This window comes from Stenella coeruleoalba (genome assembly GCF_951394435.1).
Source record: "Stenella coeruleoalba genome assembly, chromosome: 7".
In the NCBI taxonomy this organism is placed as follows: Eukaryota; Metazoa; Chordata; class Mammalia; order Artiodactyla; family Delphinidae; genus Stenella; species Stenella coeruleoalba.
This window is the reverse complement of record NC_137153.1, coordinates 111240771-111253690: the sequence shown is the minus strand read 5'-3', so window position 1 is coordinate 111253690 and position 12920 is coordinate 111240771. Positions and strand designations below refer to the sequence as shown.

The following is a 12920-nucleotide window of genomic DNA, read 5'->3' as shown; positions in this document are numbered from 1 at the left end:
TGTGCTTGGATGGGTGTTGGAAAGGCATTCAAGATGGATTTGAGGGCCACCCAAAGCCTCATTCAGTTTGACCCAAGCAGAGGTGTGGGTCCCCCTCATACACATCTACGGCCAGCCCGGAGGAGAGGAAAGAGAGGGCCCTGGACTCATCACTTCCTGGCTGGGTGGCTTGGTCACACCTCTCCTCTTCACACCTCTCCTCTTCACCATGAAGTGCTCAGCTAGGACTGGGCCTGCTCACTACAAGCACGCGGGAGGTGCCTCTCGGTTGGGTGCGTGGATGAACAGACGGACGGGTGGATGGACGGACTAATGACAGCCTCATCCTCTGTAAAATCTGTACAGCGACGCCTTTCTGCTTCCTGCTGGGGGGAGTGGTAGAAATAACCTGTGTGAAGCCCGTGGCACAGTGCCTACTTGTGGATATTATTTTAAGCGTTTTTCTGAGACTCCCACCTGCCCCAATATACCTAACACGCTCACCCCCAGACGTGGTCCCGTTCTACAGGTCTATATTCTTTTTCATGTTCTTTTCCATTATGGTTCATTACAAGATATTAAATATAGTTCCCTGTGCTCTACAGTAGGACCTTGTTGTTTATCTGTTTTATATGTAGTAGTTTGTATCTGCTGATCCCAAACTCCTGATTTATACCCCCCTTTCCCCTTTGGTAACCATAAGTTTTTCTATGTCTGTGAGTCTGTTTCTGTTTTGTAAATAAGTTCATTTGTGTCATATTTTAGGTTCCACATATAAGTGATATCATGTGATATTTGTTTTTCTCTGTCTGATTTACTTCACTTAGTACGATAATCTCTAGGTCCATCCATGTTGCTGCAAATGGCATCATTTCATTCCTTTGTATGGCTGAGTAATATTCCATTGTATATATGTATCACATCTTCTTTATCCATTCATTTATCGATGGACATTTAGGTTGCTTCCATGTCCTGGGCTATTGTGAATAGTGCTGCTATGTACACTGGGGTGCATGTGTCCTTTCACATTAGAGTTTTCTCTGGATATATACCCAGGAGTGGGATTGCAGGATCACATGACAACTCTAGTTTTTTTGTGTTTTTTTTTGACAACTCTAGTTTTTTAAGGAACCTCCATAACATTCTCCATAATGGCTGCACCAATTTACATTCCCACCAACAGTGTAGGAGGGTTCCCTTTTCTCCACACCAGAGAGGGGACCCTCTTATACTGCAGCCACGAGCTGAGGAAAGGGGCATGTGCCTGGCGGGGATCCAGAAGAGGGGTGAAGCTGGTGTGTGCGGGGCCTAGTCTCTCCAGTACGCTGGCTTCCAGTCATTCCCTTAGCAAACTTTCCTCTGCACTAGCGCTGTGCCGTGGGTGGGGAGAGAAAGAAGAACGTGCCAGGGCCCCTGCCCTCGAGGACCTCCACTCAGAAATAGAATTGCAAGAGGTTCAACTGTATTAACGAAGCGCTAAGCCACGCAGCCCAAGGAGAAGCCAGCTCTATCTAGGGAGAAAACTCTGCTGGGAGCTCCAGGAAAGCTTTGTAGGAGTGCGGTTTGAGCTGAGTCTTGCAGGCCAGGGGCAATCAGTGCACCAGGCAAAGGCAAGGGCAGGTGGCAGGAGGTGGCAGGGAAGGAACACAGAGGTGGGCGGGGCCAGGCGCAACGCTCGGTGTCTGCCCTGCTTGGAGCTTGGACTTGGCGGCCCTCGCCCCGCCCACCCAGTGTGTTCCACGAGCTGCCTAGAATGCAGCCTGAGGCAGGGTGCCTGCCCCCCTGCTCGGGAGAACAGCCCAGTGCTGGCGAGTGAGAGCGGGTCCCCCAAACTCTTAAACAGACGTGTAAGTCGTTCCAGACACACCTGAACATTAGTACCGCTGACATTTTACCCACCGCATGAAGCCACAGTTCAGAGCAGCAGGCTTGCAGGTGTGAAGCGGGAGAGTGATGAGGTCAGGGCTGTGATTCAGAACAGGATTCCAGTGGCCCTCCTGCTGGGCCTTGTTTTATGTCCCGGTGGACGAGGCAGGAACCGGGCAGCCTAGCCCCTGTGCTGGCCAGGGCACGTTTCTGCAGGTCAGGTCCTCCCACCCTCTCTCCTGAGTTCAGAGGAGAATGAGCCTCCTAGGCCATGCTCCCACCAGTCCAGGACAGGCTGAGATATGTCTTGTCCCTGACACCCAGCAACGCAGCCTGGGAGAGGAGAGGAACGCTGTGACCTCCCTGTGCAGCCCCCGGGCAAGTGGCTTCCCCTCTCTGAGCCTCAGCCTCCCCTTCAGTAAGAGGACAAAAGTCTTTGCCTGGCTAACTTCCAGGGACAATGCGAGGAAATGAAGGGTTCAGGTGTGACAGTGCTGGGGAACTCAGTCCTGGGCGCCAGCTTTGGTTCCACTTTTAGAAGGGCAGCATATATTTGGGGAACAACTGGCTTATGACTGGTGATGGTGGACCATAGCAGCAGCCGGTCACAATCCGCTCTCCCAATCCCCACAGGGAGAGCTGCTGTCCCTCACTTACTCTCCAGCCCTGGTTCCCATGCACTTTTTTGGACATGTTTCCTCTTCCTGAAATGAAACCGGAAAGGAATTGCATCATATAAGGCAAAGAAAGGAGACTGCTCTGGCTGGGGGTGGAGGGGAGAGGAGATAGCCCCCCATCAGGTACCCCTGTGTCTCCTACCCCACCCACCTCCCCAAAGTTCACCATTGCCCCTGGGATCCTCGGTGTGCGTCCAGCCCGCTGTACAGGGCAGAGGCGTGGGCTGCCTGCTCCCCAGCCGCGTGCCGGAGCAGCAGCCATGGGGCCGGGATTTGAACCAGGGGCTGCGGGGTCCAGCTCCCCTCTCCCAAGCACACACCTCTCGCGGGCCCTGGTCAGTGTATAATTCATAAAAGCTGGCGTGGAGTTTCTCTGGGCTGTGTATGTGTTTGTGTTTATAGAGGTAGAGCTCACAGGTGGCTGACAAGGGAGATGTATTTTTTATAACAATGAATATTTAATTTCCACATCACAGATGAAAAAGACTCTCTGAAGAGGCATCTGAGGGAGACTCCAGAGAGCGGCTGCTAATCAGAAAAGGGCCTTCTCGCGAGTGCCCTTCCACATGGCTCACTTTCTTCTTGAGCTTTTTTATTTTTTATTTTTTCCTGATTATTGAAGTAGATATGCACATTGGAGAAAACGGAGAAGACACAAAAATAAAATTTGGCAGAGGGGAAAAAATCCATAATCCACTAGCTTTTTAAATTTATTTATTTATTTATTTTGGGGGGCTGCTTTGGGTCTTCGTTGCTGCGAGTGGGCTTTCCCTAGTTGCGGCGAGCGGGGGCTACTCTTCGTTGTGGTGCGTGGGCTTCTCACTGCAGTGGCTTCTCCAATGCAGGGGACATGGGTCCCCTAGCTTTTGTTGACATTTAGACACATACCTTTCCAGTCTTTTTTCTGTGCATTTTGCCATAAGCAGATGAGAGAGAATGCAGTATAACTGCAATTCTGCATCCTGGCTTGTAGATTTTTCTTTATAAACATTATAGTTAATGGGAGGATACTCTTCAGCCAACCATACCATAATTCACCTCACCAGATTCCCACTGCGGAAGTTCAGGTGGTCTCATGTTTTATAAACATAGCAGCAATGAACATCTTTGTGCATAATTTGTTGCTACATTGGGGTTATCTAAATGGAAGTGGAATCACAAGGTCATAGATGCATTTAAGGCTCTTGACACAGGTGGCAAACCCAGTTTCTTTTCTGTTCGGGACCAGCTTCCTCACTGTGGGGCCCGTCAGGCCTTCTCCAGGCAGCCTTCTCCCCGGCCGGCAGAGGGAGGCCAGGGTCAGGTGCGGAGCCTCAGGCCTCCTTCCCACCCCGCCACGTGGAGTCCCGAGGTGCCTCCTAACTGTTTTCTCTCTTGTCTTCCTCCGCCCCAGCCTCGTAAAGCCCTTGCGACACTATGCTGTCTTCCTCTCCGAAGACTCCTCTGACGATGAATGCCAGCGGGAAGAGGGCCCGAGCTCTGGCTTCACCGAAAGCTTTTTCTTCTCCGCTCCCTTTGAATGGTCTCTCCTTCCTTCTTCCATTTCCCTGAGCTCGGCTTGGTGACTCTCCGGGGCCACTTGGAGGGCTGGGGGTGGCCAGCTTGCGCTTGTGTGTGGGGAGGGGGTCTGGGGCTGCTGCCTTCCGGTGCCAGCTTGCAGGACGGACGCCCCCTCTGTGTGCCTCCTCTCAGGGCGTCATTCTGCCAGCCCCATGGGGGCTGTGACCATGGGGTGAGGTGACAAGAGTGACTGGGCTCTAGAGGTGTGAGACAGGAGCATGGGTCTCATTCCTTTGGGGAAAATGCACTTGGCTGTTAATGGAATTGGTGGCTGCGGTTTCAGCTACAGTTGGCCTGGTTGTTGCTGCCCGAGTCTTCCTTTATCTCAGCACATCTTGGAAAGCCATGGAGATGGAGCGTCAGATTTTAAGTTTTCAAACAACGTTACCGATGAGGAATGTATGTATTAATGCTGGCATGTCCAAAGGTTTTACTGACCTGCCTGACTTCAAGATAATTTTTATCATTATTATTTATAGCCTAAGCCTTCTTCTAATTACAAATTGCAATAAAGAAAGAAAGAAAAAGAAGGTTCACCACGATCCAGCCGCCCCTGGAATTGGGCTTTGGTGGCCGCCCTTTCTTTGCAATTCCTGCCTCTCCACGCACAGGCTTTTCAGGGCTGGGACTGAGCAAAGGGACAGCTTTGGTTCTGTGTGTATTTGTTTGCATGGTGTTTTTAATGGAAGCCTCTAGGGGAAGGGAACTGCCCACTGCTGAACACACACAGCAACCCTTCGGGGAGTAAACCGTTTCAGCCAGATTATAGAAGAAGGACTCTTCCCCCACCTTCCCCCTCCCAGCCCCCTTCACCATCTCCCTGCTCCCAGTCTCTCCCCCGAGGCTGGGCCTGTGAGTTCCTCGGGGCACCTGATAAACCCAACAGCTCTGCTCCTGCCACTGCCCGCCCCCCAGGGGAGGAGGGTCCTGGCCCTTTCTGCCACCAGCTCACCTGTGACCACGGGCAAGTCAGTCCCCTCCTGATGTCCTCACCTAGAGCAGTGGCCTAAGCCAGTGTTGCCCAAGCTTGGAATGCCACCTGGTCTGTACAGTGAATCTTATTCTTTAAAACTAGAAGAGAAGCCTTGTCCTAAGCAATAATATTCATGGTATCATAGGCTTAATATATGTTATTTCTATTATTAATTAAAGTAAAGATAGCATCATTGGAATAAGAAAAGTTCATCCATGTATCAACTTAAAATCACCTTGCAGGTAAAGGCACCCACACAGGTAATGTCCAAGGACTCTCCCACCACGGAGTCCAGCAGGTCACGTTCTTTTTAAATTAATTGATGCCTTAATTATTTAAAGTAATGCTCACTGCCTGAGCCACGATCTATCAAAAGCATAGGCTTTTGTGTGTGTTTAAAAGGGAAGTGGCCATCTCAACTCAAAGCAAAATGGGTTCCTTCTAAAGAACTCTACTTCCTTAACTACGAAGCACACTGGCTTTTCTTTATCTCCTTCACTGTGTTCAAACTTGGTTAAAGGAGCTTGGTCAGATGGCTTAGTCAGAACAAGTGAGAGACTTCAGAAGTCTCTCATACTTGGCTTCCATTTCCATCTCTTGCCAGGTGCTGTGTGACATAGGTTCCATTACTTAGCCTCTCTGAGCTTCAGTTTCCTCATCTATAAAGTGGGGGGTGTGAGTCCTACTTCGTGGGCTGCCTGTGTGGCTTCAGGGAGTCAGTACAGTCTGATGCAGTCCTTGCCAAGAGTCAGGGCTGTTAGTTGAGCCCCTTCCCTCTGCCAACTGTCCCCTGCCCAGGTTCGTGCAAGTGGGCCTCCAGGACCAGCAGGTGGCACCCTTCCCCCACTTTACCAGAGCCGTGGGCCGTTTCTGCCTGACCCAGGAGCCAGAGCCTCATGGTTGGAGGAGGTGGGATGCTGCTCTGGCCCGGGCTCCACTAGAGGTCTGGGCAGCGTCCTCCAGGTACCCCGGGGCTCAGGCTTGTGAGAAGGGATAGCAAGAGGCACCCTGTGTCACCTGCACCTGGTTGACTGCAAGGTTTTGGTGCATGAATGCTGCTAACAGCCTCAGCATGCCTGCTGGGCACCAGGCACTGTATTTGCTCATGTAGTCTCCACCACCAGCTGCAGGGGAGTGCAGTCTGGAATGGGGGAGCGTATGAGGCTCAGAGAGGTGGTGACTTGCCCAAGGTCCCACAGGAAGAGATGGCACCAGGGCTGGAACTGAGGTCTGCACAGGCTGAGGCCCAGATGGTTCCCCACTGAGGATCCTGGGGTGCACTGGGCAGCTCCCTGGGGAGAGTTCTCCCAGCTCAGTTCCCACGAGCTGTTCCCAGGACCTGCTGCAGGGGTGGGAGTGCAGACAGTGGGCTCAGGATTGAGTCTTCCTGCCTGTTCCCTCTCCAGACGTGTCCTATTCCTCACGCCTTGTGTGAATGGCGTGTGAGCCCACTAGCCAGTTCTACGGTGGGTCCTGTGGTTTGGAGGAAACTAAGTGGGCCCCCCAGTGCAAGCTAGAGCCAGAGCAACTTGCCCAAGGTCCCTGAGCGAACAGAAGCCATGTTCAGCCCAGGTCTGTCAGAGTGCCGCTGCCCAGACGCCTACACTCTCAGGGACCCAGGACAGCTCTCCTCTCCCAAGGCTCCCGGGTGTGCTCCCCGAGGCCTGGAAGTTCTCGGGAGTGAGGGCTGCTTGCTCCTCCCAGGGAGGCTCTGAGTAGGAGAATCCAGCCTGCTCTGCCTCCTCCCAGGCCGCAGCCGTATCGGACACTCAAGGAGTCAGACAGCGCCGGAGACGAGGCGGAGAGCCCTGAGCAGCGAGCGCGGGAGCCTGTGGGCCCCACCCCAGCTCCGCCCGACCGGGCTGCCAGCATCGACCTCCTGGAGGACGTCTTCAGCAGCCTCGACATGGAGGTCCCACTGCAGCCGCTGGGCCAGGCCAAAAGCTTGGAGGACCTTCGGCCCCCCAAAGACCTGAGGGAGCAGCCGGGGACCTTTGACTATCAGGTATGCTGGGGAGGGGCGGGGGGCGCTGGCGGGGGGTACTTTCTGCACATGAGGTAGATTTCCCCATGTGACAGTAAAAGACACCAAGGGAGAAACAGTGACTTCTCTGAGGTCCTCAGCCAACACTCAGAGTCACTCTGACTGCAAATCCTGCCAGGCCGGCCAATGGCCACACCCCCCCGCACCCCCTCCGCCCCGCTCACAGGGATCACTGGAGAAGATGCTGGAGCCTGATGGAAATCTGCCCCCCACTTCTGCTTATGCAGCAGAGGTGGGCAGGGCTATGACCCCTGGTGGAACTGGGATTAATGATCCCAACCCCACCAAGGCTCCTTGGAGAGCCTATGAATCAAAGTTCCTGGGCTCTGGATAGTAGCATGTGACCCCTGACCTTCCTTGTGACTTTCAGTCAGGCACACCTCCTCTCTGTGCCTCGGTTTCCTCACTTGTGACGGGGGGCTGCTGACTCTGCAGTCCTTGGGTCACAGTGTGGAATTCACAAAGCTCCCACGTATCTGATGATTCATGCTTGCCCCTCTGCAGGGAATTGCTATTCCCAGGCTGCCCACGAGGGAGCTCAGGCCAGGAGAAGGGATGTGACGCCCAGGTCGTGGGCCCTGTAGGTGGCAGAGCTGGGACTTGAGCCCAGCGCTCCTATTTCCTTCCCAGCCAGTGTGCCTTCACCCAGGCCCCGAGCCTCACTTGCCCTCTTGGGCTAATGGGTGGTTGAAAGTGCCCGCACGCTTTGAAAAGTAAAATGGGCCACCCCAGTAGAGGGTCAGTAGGTGGAGTCCTTTTCCTAAAACTACTTGGCAGCACTGGTTTGAAAAGACAGAGCCTTCTCTGGAGGCCCTTTGTGCCACCCAGTGAGAGAATCCCGGCCTCTAGTGCAGACAGACCTGGGCTTGCTTTCTGCCGCCGACCTGGGCCGAGCCCCCAACTGCTCTGGGTCCCAGGGACTAGTCAGCCACATTCCCGGGACCACAGTCCCAGTGTCCACCTGGCACACAGGAGGGTGGGTGGGGGGAGGGGCACATGCTGCCTGCCAGTCTGTCTCAGGTCAGCCTGTGGTCATTGCCTCCCTCATTCCCTCTAACAGAGGCTGGACCTGGGCAGGAGTGAAAGGAGCCGTGGGATGCCGGGAGCCTTGAAGCTCGCCCACCCACACAACAAGCTCTGGAGCCTGGGCCAGGACGACATGGCCGTCCCCAGCAAGCCTCCTGCCACCTCCCCCGAGAAGCCCTCGGCCCTGCTTGGGAAATCCCCGGCCCTGCCCAGCAGGCCCCAGAACCGGGACGGCATCCTGAACCCCACCGACAAGGAGGAGGTGCCCACCCCCACTCTGGGCAGCATCACCATCCCCCGGCCCCAGGGCAGGAAGACCCCGGAGCTGGGCATCGTGCCCCCGCCCCCCACCGCCCGCCCGGCCAAGCTCCAGGCTGCCAGCACTGCCCTCGGCGACTTCTCCTCAGAGCGGCTGCAGGCGGAGCGGGAAAGGCGGGCTGCCCTGGGCTCAGCCGCGATCCCCGGGCTCCACCCCAGCGCTGCCCCCCAAGACCCCACCGAACTGCTCCAGCCACTCAGCCTGGCCCCGGAGGCTGCGGGCACAGGCAGTGATGCCCTGCTGGCCCTCCTGGACCCACTTAGCACAGCCTGGTCAGGCAGTACCCTTCCACCAGGTCCTACAGCCCCAAATGTAGCCACCCCATTTACTCCCCAGTTTAGCTTCCCCCCCATGGGGACCCCCACCCCATTTCCACAGCCATCACTCAACCCCTTTGTCCCATCTGTGCCAGCGACACTGCCTGCCATGCCCCTGGTCTCCACACCAGCTGGGCCTTTTGGGGCCCCTCCTGCTTCCCTGGGGCCTGCTTTTGCCCCCAGCCTCCTGCTGTCCAGTTCTGGCTTCTGTGCCCCACAGAGGTCTCAGCCCAACCTTTCTGCCCTCTCCATGCCCAACCTCTTTGGCCAGATGCCCATGGGTGCCCACTCCCTGCAGCCCCTGGGTCCCCCAGCAGTCACCCCTTCAAGGATCCGAACATTGCCCTTGGCCCGCTCAAGTGCCAGGGCCGCCGAGGCCAAGCAAGGGCTGGCGCTAAGGCCTGGAGACACCCCACTCCTTCCTCCCAGAGCCCCCCAGGGCCTGGAGCCAGCGCTGCAGCCATCTGCTCCACGAGAGGCCAGAGACCCCTTTGAGGATTTGTTACGGAAAACCAAGCAAGATGTGAGCCCGGCCCCAGCCCCCGGCTCAGTGGAGCAGCTCAGGAAGCAGTGGGAGACCTTCGAGTGAGCGGGCGCTGAGTGCTGGGGGCGAGCTGAGGCCCGGCTGCCCACTGCGGCAGCTCTGCGGCTGGCTGGCCCTGCTTCCCCTGCTGCTATTTCTGTCCAGGTTCTACTGGTGGGAAGGGTTGGGAGCCCTCTCTGCTGCCCCTCCTCCTCTCCACACTGCCCATCTCTGGAGAACGGCACCAGTTCCAGCCTGGGAATCAACCCAGTTCCTGGGCACTTGTCCCGCCCTGCCACCACCCCTCCCCTGCACCCCTGATTGGGTTTTGCACTAGAGAGGTCATCTGGGCCGATGATTGCCCCAGACCCCATCCTACCCAGCTTCCTTCTGGAAACTGCCCACCAGGAGCCCCACGCCGCCTCAGGATGTGTCCTCCTGAGCCCTGTTCTCCTGCCCCAACTGCAGCCCAGCCCCGCACACCCCACCTTGATGGGCGCAGGCATTGGCAGTGCCCTCGGCATGAGCTCGTGCACGAGACGCACATGGTTTGGAGTTTGCAGTAAGGAACCCCCCTCCCCGGCTGGAGGAGCTACTGGCAAGGCATTTCCAAATCCTCTCTAGCAATATGCACACTCGTTCTTTCCTGAGTCTTCACCCCAACCCCCAAACTTCGTTTTTCTGGCTTGGTAGGGACTTGGGGGCTGAGGCATCCTTGCAATCCCTCCCGGTAGCCAAAGCAAGCCCCAGGCAGCCCTGCGTGGGGCCCGAGAGCACCAGCAACTCTGATCTGTAGACGACAAAACGGCAACAGGTAAATCTGAGAGCACCAGGAGGGGTCAGGCTGCCGCCCCGCACTCTCCCTCTGGTCCCCACAGGTTCTCCTGGTCTTGAGTTACTGTCAAGTGGGACTCGGCCTCTTGCTGAGTGGGTCTAAGGGGGCAGAGGTGAGGAGCAGACACCCACATTCCCACTGGAAGACCAGGCTTAGCACCACAGAGGTGCAGGAGTCCCAGCTGCCTGGCAGCTTGGGGCAGGAGGGCACGGAGCCCCTCTCCAGGCCCCTGGGGAGTGGGCGGGCCTGGCCTCTCACACTTCTTGCAGCCTGGGGGCAGGAGAAGGGCTTGGAGCCGCCCCTCCCTATTTCCCGGAGGCCAGCATCCCCAAAGCTAAGTTGAAACGTTTTGTTATTGTTTCTTTTATCTTTCTTTTCCTTTTTACTTTATTGATTTGATGAATCTTGAAATTGACTAGTTTCAATAAACCAAGTTAAAATGTGGCCCAACCATTTAAGAAAACAACCATCTGAGACATGCAGGAAATTGGGAGCATTTGGACCTCATTTCTCATTTCCTATTTGTGAACGGTCAGACATACAGTCTCAGGGGTGTCTGGCGGGGCAGGGGAGTTCCTGGAGACCTCGTAACCCCGGGGAGCCTGGTCAGCATCCGAGGGGCTAGGAGACCACCCCCTCAGGTTTGCTCTGATGCGGGGTGTGAAGAGCTGCTGGCCCAGCACGCAGCTCCTTCCTCTGTCATCAGAGCCCCTCGGGCAAGTCTTCTGTCTAAATCTCGGCAGTGTCCTCTGGCTGCTGGAAGCGGGGGAGCCGTGTCACGTCTGGGCCATGTGGGCACCTCTAGGACACTCAGGTGTTTCAGTAGAGACTCCAGATCCACCCACCCTGGGCAGACCCCTGAGCCCCATCAGGTATAGGGTAGCCCACCCAGTGGGCAGAGTCTAAGGCAAGAGGTACCAGGTGGCCCCAGGGAAGCGGAGCCCACCCCCTGGTCTCCCTGGCTTGCTGGGGCCTGGTGGCAAGCGCTCCACATTCACACGAGCACTGCTGTCTCTCCACTTGCTGGACTGAATGTGAAAATCCAAGGATGAATTGTGTGTGTGCGTTCAATAAAATCTTCTTGGGAGAAGGCTGGTATCCCTGTGTCCTGAGGAAGCTCTGCGGGGAGGCGAGGCCTCAGGCATCTTCAGCATCCCTGTTTGCAGAGGTAGAGGCCGGGCTTGGAGCAGTCAGGGAAGGCTTTGACGCCTGGCCCAGTCCTAAGCCTGTTACCATTCGGGCCTCTGAGCCCAGCTTAGCCCCTTCTTCTTACAAGCAGGACCCAGGGGCTGGACTGGTCACAGGTGTGCACAGGCCTGCCGGGTCCACGGAGCAGGGCTGCAGGTCACCAATCATGTTGAAGGCACCCAGGCTCCAGGGAAGAAGTTCAAGGGGACACCTGGAGCTTTCCTCCCACAGACCTCTCAGTAGCAAGGGCAGAGCCTGGAGTCTGCACCTCTATTGGCTGTGCTGGGGAGGGACACCTGGACCAAGCACCCAGAGAGGGTGTTAGACACACCCCGTTCCCCCATCTGCCCTTCACTCGGCTCCCTGGGCTGTGTCCCCCTCCCTGGGCTGCGCTTGAAAATGACAGGTACCCAGAACACTTAGAAGCAAGAGAAGGACAAAAAAGAACAGCCCAGCTTTTATATATTGGGGTTCCACCCAGAATGTCTTGTCTTAGGAGTCTGCAAGAACACAGGTTTGCCAAATCTCTGACTTAATAAACCAACCAAGGCACCAGCTGGGGCTAAGTTGTTGCTACCAGATGTTTTCTCCCCCACTTTTCCAAGAGTCAGGGAGAAAGTTGGGGGAAAAGGTGGTCCCACCTCCTACAGGATAAGGACCAAGCAAGCCCCGTAACCTAGGGTTCAGGGCCCTTCCCATCCCAGTCTTAGCCCGCTCACCCCTTCCCTTGCCTCCATCACCACATGCCTCCACCTCACATTTGACTCCTGTGCCTCTGGAAGCTGGCTGAGGCCCCTAGGGGAGATGGGTAAAGTCCACCTCCAGTCCGGAAGTGGAAAGGGGTCTCCTGGCCTTGGCACAGGGGGCGCTGGCCTGGGAAATGGGAAGGACCAAAGGGCACATCTCCAGGTCAGGGACCAAGGGACTCTGAAGCTCAGAGGCCAGGCCCTCAGGCAAGTGCCCCTCAGAGATCAGAGATCCAAGTGAGATGGCATCACCACGGAAGGGACTGGAAGCAAAGCGGCCAGTTCTTCCCTTCATCTGTGTCTGTCCGCAGGACCAGCCCCGACCCAGAGACAGTGCCAGCATTTGCCAAGCACCTGCCTCAGCAAACAACCCTGAGGGCTTCCTGCGAGGCCCTCCTCGAGCCCTCCCAGCGGCCATTAGAGAGGTGACTGGTCTGCAGGTGAAAGAGCGGACTCGCCAGGCAGCCTGGAGAGGAGAGCGCTGATGCCGGAGGGGCTGGAGAACCACAAGGTGGGCAGGGAGGGTTGCTCCTCTGTCACCATCGCCCTCTGGCCCCCTTGCTACCCCTCAGGGAGGCCCCTTCCCCGCTCTCACCCTCTCCCTTCCCGACACCTTGGGATGGCCCGGGCAGCCCTCGCAGCGGACTGGACTTTAACGAATTCCAGAGCTCCTTCCCCACTGTTGCCCTGCCCATCCTCACAGCAGCCCCGTGAGGTAGGCAAGGGCTGCTTTCCTCTTTCTATAAGTGACAGGCCTGCAGGAGGAAGGCTGCAGTGGCCAGACACCCTCCCCCGCCCCCCCGCTCCTGCAGGTCTGCCCCTCAGTCCTGCATCCCAGCGGGTGCCTGGCTGCCGCAGAGGGCAGAG

General features: G+C 56.5%; 1 protein-coding gene across 6 annotated transcripts in view; it reads left to right on the top strand.

The window, feature by feature from the left end:
- DENND1A (DENN domain containing 1A) overlaps nt 1-9351 on the top strand; it is a 494445-nt gene extending 485094 nt beyond the window's left edge. For 4 of the 6 annotated variants that reach the window (XM_079927842.1, XM_079927838.1, XM_079927839.1 and 1 more), the window contains 2 exons: nt 6805-7060; nt 8160-9351. In XM_079927842.1, coding sequence (XP_079783968.1) covers nt 6805-7060; nt 8160-9350 — 1447 coding nt within the window. In that variant the 3' untranslated portion in view covers nt 9351. Of the gene's footprint in view, nt 1-3915; nt 4045-6804; nt 7061-8159 lie in introns of all 6 variants that reach the window. The other 2 variants (XM_079927841.1, XM_079927840.1) reach the window with 1 other exon arrangement.
- Nucleotides 9352-12920: the final 3569 nt, after the last annotated feature.